Source organism: Urocitellus parryii, chromosome 4 (assembly GCF_045843805.1).
Source record: "Urocitellus parryii isolate mUroPar1 chromosome 4, mUroPar1.hap1, whole genome shotgun sequence".
Lineage (NCBI taxonomy): Eukaryota > Metazoa > Chordata > Mammalia > Rodentia > Sciuridae > Urocitellus > Urocitellus parryii.
This window is the reverse complement of record NC_135534.1, coordinates 146,414,994-146,427,256: the sequence shown is the minus strand read 5'-3', so window position 1 is coordinate 146,427,256 and position 12,263 is coordinate 146,414,994. Positions and strand designations below refer to the sequence as shown.

The following is a 12,263-nucleotide window of genomic DNA, read 5'->3' as shown; positions in this document are numbered from 1 at the left end:
TACAAAGAGAACATGTTTCTAACCCCCCCACCCCACTATATTGTCTCTGGGTTAATGATTTTCAAACGGAGAGGTAATATAATCAAAATTCAATCCTACTTTTCTAATGCCATTTCCTATTAGATAATGCAGATAACCTCAAAGGAAGCCAGTCTTGAGTTAGGAACAGGGCTCTTTCTGTTCTGTTCATAGTTTTATTTGAATAAAGAATATGCTAGAATGCCCAGCCCTAACATTTATAGGGCCTAAAGTACTATATGTCTAAATATTTTTAAAATTGCAAGCCAAACTTAAATAAAATCTTCTCTGTCCACCCACCTTGACAGAGATATCTTCTTTACTGGAAAGGCTGAGTTTAAATGTAAAATCTTATATCTCCTCCAGATTCCAAGCCAGAGAATGATGGCATAGACACAGCCAGCCTCTGGCCCCTAAACACCTCTCTTCTCATGCATCATACCCCCATCTTATACTATGGGTAGTTCTGAGCTCCCCTTTTGTGGATATCTCAGCCCAGTGTTTTCTCTGCCTCTTGCAAACAGTTGTCTTGGCTGTCCCTTCTTTCCTCAGAAGGGTAAACTTGCAGAAGAGACCTACACAGGCCTAGGAAGGAATTTAGGACCTTGGGGCAGGGAATTCTGGGATCTTAGAAAACAGGAGTATGGTGTGTGTGTGGAGGCACAGGGGCAGAGGTGTCAGTGTAGAAGTAAAACAGGCTCCAGAAGGTATATCCACTTGGCTCTGAGGGGAACAGCCCTGAGAAACACAGAGTAGTACTTTGCATAGTTAAATACTTCACAACCTGCATATCCTCCCATGACTGTTCCTTGGAGATTTTGAAACAATATTATAGAAAAAGTACGTGTGTTGCTGGGTTCCCATGGGCCACAAAAGCCGGAATGGTTAAAGCTGTAATGTAGTTATGCTGCCCTGTGTGCAGAGTGATCCCAGCACATATCGCCAGGACACCTGGCCCAGCCCAATGAGCAGAACTAACAGCAATGATAGGGTGGAATATCCTTTGTATGAACCCAAGTGACAGAAATCTTGGTCTTTTTAGCAGACTTAAGTTTTTTAAGAAACTATTTGAAATTATATATACATAAGTACCCAAGATTTTGCCAAATGAAACACTGTTATTCCTTGCAAATACTATAAAATTGGAAAGTAAGCAGTTTTTATCCTCAGTTATGAAACCCTATGCCAATGCTAAATGTAAAATGTTTTTATGACTTTGATTCTCATTTAAAAGACATTTAAAGAAAATAATGCTATGGAACCTCTTACAACTTAAATTTCAAAACATTTCTTTTCACCATCCAAAATAGTTATTACTACCTAACCCCCTTCCGATGAGTTCTATTAACTAAGGTTAATATAACAAAAATTATAGACCATTGCTCAGTTATATCTGATTTATAAAGTTCAGAATGTTACAAAGTCCAAATTCAGTATAGAGTATTGAAAAAATAACACTGGGGCTGGGCATGGTGGCACATGCCTGTAATCCCAGCAGCTCAGGAGGCTAAGGCAGCAGGATCACGAGTTCAAAGCCAGCCTCAGCAAAAGCCAGGTGCTAACCAACTCAGTGAGACTCTGTCTCTAAATAAAATACAAAATAGGACTTGGGATATGGCTCAGTGGTTGAATGCCCCTGAGTTCAATCCCCAGTACCCCCCAAAACAACAGAGTAATGGAACAGGAAATTCCAAATGTGAATATGAACAGTCTTTCTCCTTCTGTAAGGAAGGCTTTAAAGGGCCTCATTCTTTCATTAATTTCATAGAAGAGCAGAGAGAGTAATAGTTGATTAGGCTAACATTTATATATTGATATTCATACAAATTCATCAGTGATTTTCAGTTGTGTGATCTCCATCATGCCAGTGAATACACAACACATATACACACACCCTATCCATGCCAAGCTGATTCTTCCCATGGTATTTGCTTGCATCATAAATGCCTTGATCAGTACATAAACTGACTTTCAACTCCAGGTTCAGATTGAATTTATGTTGTCAACTACCTTAAGTCCAAGAGTAAGATACAGTTCCATTCTCCATTTTCTTTTTGTGATTCCTTTTACCCCACTCAATTAGAGGTATTTCATTTTGAAATCATCATATTATGACTATTGAATGGAATTCTAGGGCTTTATAGCAATCGTATTGAAAGTTAGGTTTTGAAGGCAATATGACTTAGTAGACCCACTCTTTTAGGATCTTTTGCAAACATGAGCATATTTAATCCTGAAATTAACCCTGTTTTATTTATAAGGAAATCTAAGGCTCAAAAAGTTTAACTTGTCAGGAGTCACATCACTCACATCACTGATAGTGGTAGAGTTGTAACCCGAACCTGGGTTAGGCTGGTCCACATCTTCTGTTGTTCTTCCCATGCAATACTCCACGCATGAATTGAAATTCCATGTTTCCCATTTAATATCTTTGCAACCTATGGAAGTCATACTTACCTTTGCTTGAGTCTTAGTTTTCCCATAAACAGTCTAATCATAGGACCATTTCTTCACAGGGATATTGTGAGAATTACCTTAGTTAGGAAGGTGGGTAGATAGGAAGACAATGGGCCTACAATAGGTATTTTATATTAGTGCCATTTTCTTTTGCTTTCCATAAATACATAAATATTGAAATTACACATGTACTTGTATATATGTATCACTCAGGACTATATTCCATTGCTTTCCATTCTGGATTAGATTTTTAAAAATTGATTCTGCACTGAAAATTCAAGTAATAATATGTGCAATTAGACCATTAGTATTTGGGCCCATGTCTTTGTAAGATGAACTTAGAAGGTAAAATAAATAGAACAGATAGCATAAAGCACATACAGGCTGTAATAATACTTTATTATAACAGAAAAATAGCCTGCAAACAGTTTCTGAATGTTGAGTCAAATGATTCATGGAATTACAAAGAATCCAATAGCATTCTTTGGTATATAGCCAAAGTGATAATCAGAGGCAAACTAATTCAATGCTTTGAAAAACACAACCAACAAAATAGAATGGGGAAATAAGTCAATTAGAAAAGAAAATGACAACATTAGGAAGAAGCATAAACATAATTAGGTCTAACTAGGCAATCATCGCTAGACTCAAATCTTAACTAGTAGGAATGAATGAAAAGTTTCATAAGTACTTATAAAACAGGGATTGTATTTACCTATATAAGTTAATAGGTAAATTAAGTCCCAAAGATACATGTTATTTCAACTAGAAGATGGAAACCACTTCAAAGAATTTTATACTCATCTGTTCCGTGCCTATGACAACTTAAAGATCTTCATTCCTAGAGCAAATGATTCATTGGCAGAAACTGGCAAAATGTATCCATATACACATATATACATATTTTCTTTCTACATAAGTGAATTTGGAGTTACTATTGCTGCCAACTCTGGTCTGCAGTCTGAGGCCAGAGTATCACTTTAATCTGAATCTGTGTAGACTGCTCCTAATGTGACTTATACACTCAAATGAGTAGTATTTTTTGGATAAAGTTTTTCTTATCAATTATTTGGCCTATCAGGTACTAATGATGATTTCCAGGTCAGCAGGAATGCTTAGGGTAGAGGGGAAAAGTATACTTTTGGATTCTGCTGCTTATGTGGCCTGTGGTCCCTTTCTTTGTCCAATCACATGACAACATGTTGGCATCTGTCTACCAGCCTTTGCCTAGCATGGATCCTCACAGAATCATCAGGGAGTGCTGGCACAAGAGAGCTTCCCCAGGTCTTTGTAGCTCCTCATGGAACAGCTGATGATACAAGCTGATCCTCATGAACTCTTGACAGGACCAAGACATATCCTATTCTCGTGGATAACTCTAATGTTAGAGTTGCTCATTAAACTTCATTTGGGTGTGGGTTTTAGGGTGTCCTGGTCTTTCTACCCCATAGCTTTTAGTTTCCTCAGTTTAACTTCAAATTCATTCTCCAGATTGGCTTCCTTGTGTAACATTTGCAACTTTCAGCTCTGTGATCCTGATAAACTTCTTAAATGTGTATATTATTTCAAAAATCCTACACATAGAAACTAATGCTATAAAAACTTTATAGATTAATAGTATGTTGTATATAAAATCTAAAGTCTGTAAATGAAAAAAAGTGACAAATATATATCATAAAAAATTGATTGGTTGCTAAATACTACCATACCCTACTCCACCCCTAGTGAAGAAGACAAAACAAAAAGAATTAAGAAAAAATTACTATGTTCTAAATAGCTTAATCTGGTTGGGTGTGTTTCTATCAATACTAGGGAAAAAATTAATGTCATATGGTTTCACTCAAGCAAATGTGAGAATCTTTTAAAAATAACTTGGGTGTATGTGGTAAGCAGTAAAATGGGCCTCCAAAGATGTCTACATCTTAGTCTCTGGAACATGTAAATATGTTATATTGCAGATGGAACTGAGGTTGCTAATTGGCTGATCTGAAAATAGATTGCCCTGGATTAGCTGAATGGGCCCAATGAATAGGGTCCTTAAAAGTAAAAGAGATGGCAGAAGAATATGTGTAGAGTGATACAGTATGTGAAAGACTTGATATTGCTGTCTTTGGAGATGGGAAGGGGTGCAAACCAAGGAAATGTGGGCAACCTCTAGAAACTGGAAAAGGAAAAAAGAAAATTCTCCTCTAGAGCCCTCAGACCCTGCCATCATCATTGTTTTAGCCTAGTGATGGCTCATTTTTGAGTTCTAATCTCTAAAATTATAAGATAATGAAGTTTGGTTTACTTTTATCCACTAATTGGTAAGTTTGTTGCAGCAGCAACAGGAAGCTCTTACAGTATGAAAGTGACATTGATTTGAATAAATACTGCTCAGTTATTACCTTCTAATTTCTTCCAGTGCAGTATTTTTTCTTACTTCTTCCTCTCCTTGCCATACATCTCATTATCACTTGTGTATTGATGATCCAATCCTGAAAATCATATTTATGTGAAATTATATCCTTACATCTTCACCTACCATCCAAATTAGAAAAAGCTTTCCTATCTGACAGGAAAGAAACATTCCCCCATTCCCCGTGTGAATTACTAACACACAGTCTTTTACCCATCTCTTGAATCTTTCACCCTTCCCTGCAATTTTGCATCATATACTTTTTCCCTCTTCCACTAATTTGCACAAATAAACACCAACCTCACTGGTACTCAGCAGGCTGAGGCAGGAGGATCAGAAGCTCAAGACCAGCTGAGCAATGTAGTAAGACCCTGTCTCAAATAAAAAAATAAAAACGGATTGGTCCCCAGTACCCACCCCCAGAAAAAAAGCAGAAAAGGAAAAGAAAGAAACACCATCTCACTCTATTTTTGTTTATATGTGCAACATTCAGAGAATGAAGAAAGATTATTTATAAAAATGACTTGCATCTTTAAAAGATGACTCTGATTCTTACCCCATGGCCTTCATCAGTCAGTGCCCCTTTGCACGAGATGTTCTTGCTTTTAAAGCCTCTGGTTCCATATCTTTATTGTGGCAAAAGCTCTTATACCTCTCTTAAAGGTAAAAGCTTTTCCCCTTGTGGCTCAGGAGCTGGAGCTGGTCTTTTAGTCAGAGCTGCTGAAGCAGCTCCTCTTTAGGCCAGGAGTCAGCAAAGGCTCACAGCCCAAATCTAGCTCACCATCTGTTTTTTATAACTAAAATTTTATTAGAAGTAAGTCATGCTCATTCATTTACCCATTGTCTATGGTTTTTGCAATAGTGTGGCAGACTGACTGATAGTAGTAGTTCTTTTGGATCATAAACCTGAAACATTTACTGTCTGGTCCCTTAACAAAAATGTTTGGCAGCCTGTTTTTGCCACTAGTTTGGGTTTTTTTTTTTTTTTTTGCTTTTGTTTTGTTTTGTGGTAGCTTAATTAATATAGTGGTTTTACATTTGGACAGCTAATATCTTAATAGAAAGGGAGGGAGAGTTTGTATATGTGCAATGGAGATAATGATTATTATCTGTCTACTTTTAAATCTATAATCTAAATGTACTAACAGGGATATTGTCTATAAGATGTAGCTTGTATATGAGATGTTCACCTGGTTGCCCAAGATGACTTGTCTTAAGAGGAAAGTTAAGTAAGACGCAGTTCTTTTGATGTCCTTTCAGGGTACCAGGTCAGTGGGGTCAGATTGATCCCTGCACATCTGGTCTACAGGTGTTGATAGATGATGATAATTATTGTAATAACAGTGATCCTTTACTAAGTGACCACTAGTATTATGTGAAGTTTCAAACTTGTTTTTGTTGTTTTGTTTTGAGGGCTTTTTTGGGGAAAAAAAAAACAATGAGAGAACTTGTTTCAGATTTGTTTAAGTAATTAGCAAGCAATGGTTATGCTTACAAAAAATTCTGTGTAACATAAGCATGGGTTATGATTACTCAAAGTCTGTTCTTCCTAGAGTAGGGTAAGCTCTTCCAGCAAGGAAGGTGTTCTTAAGGATGAGGTCTTCATTCTGATCCCTGAACTCTTTACTTCCACCCCCTCCTCTGGCTCCCATGGATCCTTCCTTCCTTGCTGTCTGAGCTCCCTAGCTTCGTGGCTTCCTTCGTGTTGTTTCATTGCCCAAATGCTATAGTACCAGGCTCACCTTGCTCTGTGTCAAGTCAGCTAAACCTGAGTCTAATGTACAGTGGTCTCTAGAGTGCACCTGTATCCTCTGTCACCCTTGTAAGCCAGATTCCTGTCTGGTGCCTGTGCTCAGGGGCAAGTATTAGGCTTCAAAGTCCTGTGATGAATTGCTTCTCAGCTGCCTAGCCACAGCCAGGGTCACACTTGGAGACTCTAAGGGATCTGCCCATAGTTGCCCTGACTCTGCTGTCTAGTTGCCATCTTACACTTCATGGCCATCATTAGTCTCATCATGAATTTGTGGTTTGACAGACTGCCAGTGACTGCCTTGGCCATGCATTTTCTTTGTCAGGAGGGTGTTCACTATTATGATCCCAGTTAGGACCCAAGTAAATGGTTCCTAAGATAGGAAACAATAGACATACTTCATTTATGATCCATTCTAGCTTTTACTGTAGAATATTGCCTACCTGTCCTGCTGAAAGAATTTTAATTCCTACATATATTGAATGCCATGTTTTCTATCTCCAAAGAACTTTTTAAAGTCCCTTAATTTATGTTCTTTCCTCTATGTATGTAGCCAGTATGTATCTCTCTTCCTCCTCATCCACTGCACCTTCTTTCCTATTTTCTTCCCTTTTTCCTACCCCTACAGCACTCCGCCCCCAATAAACTGGGAGTCAGACTATCTAATCTAAAATGTAGCACCACCATATTCACTATCTGATGTTAGATAAATCAACTCATCATTTTCATTGCTTATAAGATGAAATCTTGCTAAAAGTGTAAGGTTTTGATGAGGCTAAAATGAGGAAGTCAATGTGTTTATTTGGTAATTATTTAGCCTTTAATATGTATTAAGCACTATACTAGGTTCTGGAATACATTCACAAAGAGAACAAACAGGGTTTCCCCCCTCCCCGGTGCACTGACATGTTGGGAAAACAAATAGTAGATGAGCAAACAAAGTATGTGTTGTGAATTCTTGCAAGTCCTTCAATGTATTTTTTGAAGGAAGTGAGCATGATGCAATGATTGAGAACAACAGAGAAGGCAATTTAGGAAAGCTTCTTCAAGAAAGTGATATTAAGAAAATGACACTTGAGGTCATAATATTTGAAAGAAAGCCTACAATACACTGAACCATGAATGTACATTTTATGTGGTAAGATGTCACATCAAAGAACAGTAGCTCCCTCCAATCCTTATGCAACAGGGGAAATTACAATGCAATAAGTTCCTTTCATTTCTGGAGCTGTAACTTCACAATAATCCCTGTACTTTCTTGTGAGCTTCCATTTTGTCATCCACATCTCTATTTCCTCTCTCCTGTTTCTCTTGTGTGCTGGCCTAATGTAGGTATTGTCATCTGTCTGTCTGCTCTCAGCGGTCCTCTTCGTTATGCCCACTCAAGTCTTCCCTGCTTCTGCTGTTGTGACATGCTCTTAAATCGTATAGCTACACAGTTGATTTCCACTTCCAAGGCCTTGACTCATGCTTCAAAGTCTTCCCTGAAGTTTCCTAGACTGCCTTAGCTTTCTGCTCACCTATCTATCCTTCATAATAGAAGTATCTTCTGATAGTCACCTCCATGAGGAATGAATATTTCCAAAGTAATCTGAATGGTATTTTCTGGCACAGTACCCAGCATATAGTGCTCTCAATAAATATTTATAGAAGAAATGAGCAAATGAATTAATTCTCTGAATATTACCCAGTCTATCTGTAGGATTATAGTTTCCCCCCTATAATTATATATGTGTGATTTTTTGATTTCCTCCTTTATGTCTTCTGTAACCCACTGATCATTCAGTAACATATTGTTCATTTTCCATGTGATGTAGGATTTTTCCTTCCTTCTTTTATCATTGATTTCCAGTTTCATTCCATTATGATCAGATAAAATGCATGGTATTATCTCCACTCCTTTATATTTACTGAGGGTTGCCCTATGGCATAATATATGGTCTATTTTTGAGAAGGATCCATGTGCTGCTGAGAAAAAAGTATATCCATTTGATGATGGTTGATATATTCTATATATGTCTGATTCCCTCGGTCCAGCTATCGCGCTCACGGGAGAGCTGGGAGGGGCCCTTAAGTTTTCCCCGATGTGTGGAGAGGGAAGGCTAGGGATTACACACCTGTAGCCGCTGGTTTCAATGAAGTTATCTCCTCCGCCACACTCTGGTGAAGTCAGTTCTCTGCCATGGTGGTATCTCTTGCAAATGGCGACAGTTCGTTTCCCTTTGCTGGGTGACCAATGCAACGTGTGGGTCCTTACTGTCTCTCCCAAGCCCCGTTTCAAACCTGTGGCCACTACCTATGAAGGCTCGGTTGGCATTTACCTCCATAGGATCAGAAGGGCTGACCAGTTGTTTCAGCTGGATGGATTAGTGCTGAGTCACAGCTGTTTGTCTGCTGGAAGCAGGCGAACAGGAGCTTGAATTCAGCCGATCCGGGCTCAGTGTGTGTTCTGAGAGGCCCAGACTGTTCGCCCCAGATCCACGTCAGCTCAGCATTGCCTAGTGATCCTGAGCAAACAGAATTTAGGCTGTTTACGACTCCCTATGCCCGCACAGCTGAAGAGGTCAGAGACTTGATCTCTCCATGCCCACCGCCATGTTGGAATCACTGTTTTTACTAAGTATTGAACCCAGGGGTACACAACCATGGAGCCATATCCTTAGCCCTTTTTCATATTTTATTTAAAGACAGGGTCTTACTGAGTTGCTAAGTGCCTCAGTAAGTTGCTAAGAATGGCTTTGAACTCATAATCCTCCTGCCTCAGCCTCCAGAGCCACTGGGATTATAGACATGCACTATACGGCTGGTTAATTTGTTATATATTATATTATTACATATTATATATATGAAATATATTATATAATTTATTTCTCACATGTTGAATGCATATATACACCTTTTTTCATATTAAGATATTAAAATATTTTTTCCACAGATTTTTAAATTTCTAAATCTGTTATCTCCATATGCTATAAGTGTAGAACTTTGTCATTAATCCCAGAGACAACTACAGGCATTGATAGCATTTCTGAGTTCTTTGTACCTTGTCCAGAGCATAGTGATAATCACCCAGCATTTAGAATATGGATATTATTTTACTAATGACAGTAGCAGTCACTGAGAATCTAGTTATTTTGGTTTTTATTTTCAGGATCATAAATAATCAAACATATTATTTAGATTAAATAGCAGTTATCTAAGGAAAATATTTGTATTAAGGAACTTCATGTGTTTTCAGAGTTAAGGAGCAACTAAAACAACATTTCTTTTGAAAAAAATGTACATATAAGCCTGGCCACTTTGTGTGATCCTTTTAGTCATTAATGACAACAATAATTTAGTCACAAGCAACTTTTAGAGCTCTTTCAACAAAAAATGAAATACAGGTTGAATATCCTAAAAAACTCAAAATTCAGAATACTCCAAAATCTGAAATATTTTGAGCACCACTACAAACAGAAAATGCCACCCAATGCAAGCTCATGTGATGGGTCACAGTCAACTCAGGGGCACTAAAAATATTGTATAAGATGACCTTTCTAGGATATGTGTATAAGGTATGTATAAAACATAAATGGATTTTCTGTTTAACACTTGGGTCCCATCTGCAAGATGTAACTAATTCAGCATTCAAAAATCTGAAATCTGAAACACTTCTGGTCCTAAGCATTTCAGATAAGGATGCTCAACCTGTATTCACTGTTTAATAAATATAAAAGTATGTTTAGAATCATCATTGCCAACTTCTTTCAAGAATTGGATGTGTTACCAACTATTTCATTTTAAATAAATAAAAATCTTATAATGTATTCAATTAGAAGTAACTTTATCTTTTATCTATGGGCAGTCTCTGTTTACAGTTCTAAAATATTTAAATAATACCAAAAATTGGATAAATAATCCTTTGGGGTTCTGTTATTAGATTATATTTTGTAATTCAAGAAGTCCTACATAATTTACACTGTGAATTTTATTTAGACAATCCAAAATAGTTCAGAACTTATGATTTTATATTTTTTGCCCAGTAGGATATTACTATAAAGTAATGGCAAAGACTTTCAAACAAACATACTGAGAGTTACTACCCAGTACTACAGAGAAGTCACCTAGGAAAGCTGCACCTTGTTCCAGCAAAGACACCATGGCCTATCAGTGGTATGGCATGCCTCTCTGTGAAACTGCCTTGGAAAGGCTGAGAAATCATAAAGAGCAGCATAACATATTATTTTAAATATCTTGAGTGGTAGCTAAGATGAATTTGATTTTGGTGAGAAGTCATCTTAGGACAAAATGCCATGAATGCAATTTAGAGTCAGAGTTGGATATAAAATAATGAGATGGGCTTTCTTGAATAACAAGTGAACTAACTGTTGAAATGGATTGTCAGACAGAGGAGGTCCAGAGCCCTGGACCTTGAAATCACTGTGCAAGCTCCCAAGGTAGCTACTATGAAGAATAATACTTATTAGGTAGGAAAAATAAAATCAACGTGTGTATGTTTGCAAAATAAGATCAGTTTTATTACTTTATAGACATACCTTGTAGATGAAAAAAATACTCCTATCATGGAACTCTTTATAAGCAAACTTCTGAATGTAAGTAGAATTTCTGTCTCATCCTTTCTAAGCCTATTAATAAAGCTAAATTTCTAATAATGACTTACTATTTTTTTTAAAAAAGTAATGTTTACCATTTTTGAAAGTGGATGCTTTGCAGTTGCTCTTCGCCTTTTTCAGATTAGCTTTGTTACCTCTGCTATCAGTGTTTTATCTAGTGTATCCCTATCTGTTCACCCTGAGACTCTCAATGTACTTTCTCACTGTAAAATTATCATCAAGCTATTGAGCCAAAGTAGAAAATAAGATATATGCTGAAGGATATTAATTGTTCCATATTGCTGTGAACTCTTTAGTTTCCATTAGTAATGATCAGATGCCTTTCTATTTTTTCAAAGTGGAACCTGTTATCATGGTAAATAAGAACATCAATTAAGACAGAAGTATCAAATTAAAATTTTTATAAAACTTAATAGTATCAACTTTGGGGCCCCTATTATTTTTTAATTTTCTCTCATAAAAGCTTTAAAAAATACAGTTCAAACACGTTGCTCTAATGTAGAGATTCCAGGTAGACTTATTGGCCATGCATTAGAGGTGGAGCTGATATCTCCTGCTTGATTGGGGCTTTTCCAACTTTATTCCACCACATTCCGTTTTCATCCAGGTCATCCAGACCCCCATTTATTCATCACTAAATTGAAATAATAAAACATAACATGGAGCAAGGAAGGCAGAAAAAAAATTGTTATCCTTCTGCAAAGAGGCATATAAAAGACAGCTAAATTGTGACATAATTTAAACTTCAAATTTGACAAGTTTGATGGGAAAATTATGTGACCTAAGTTGTTAGGGGTCAAAATGGTCACCAGTTTATAGCTATAAAAAAGTCATAGAGTGGTGTTTTTACCACAGATTGATAGAATATTATTTTATTCTACCTAATAGTAACTATTGCCCAAATGACTGTTGTTTTGCAGTTTGGTGATTTGAATGCTGTATCTCCTGGAAATCTGGATAAAGGTAAGAATTGAAAACAATGTACATTTTTAAGTAATTGTTTTTCTAGTAAAAAACCCACAAA

The 12,263-nt window shown here is 36.9% G+C and overlaps 1 protein-coding gene across 1 annotated transcript in view; it reads left to right on the top strand.

Moving 5' to 3' along the window:
• Positions 1 to 12,263, top strand: part of Rfx3 (regulatory factor X3) — a 305,603-nt gene that overhangs the window by 289,543 nt on the left and 3,797 nt on the right. The window contains exons 16-17 of the mRNA XM_077797836.1: positions 11,156 to 11,218; positions 12,160 to 12,202. Coding sequence (XP_077653962.1) covers positions 11,156 to 11,218; positions 12,160 to 12,202 — 106 coding nt within the window. The remainder of the gene's footprint in view (positions 1 to 11,155; positions 11,219 to 12,159; positions 12,203 to 12,263) is intronic.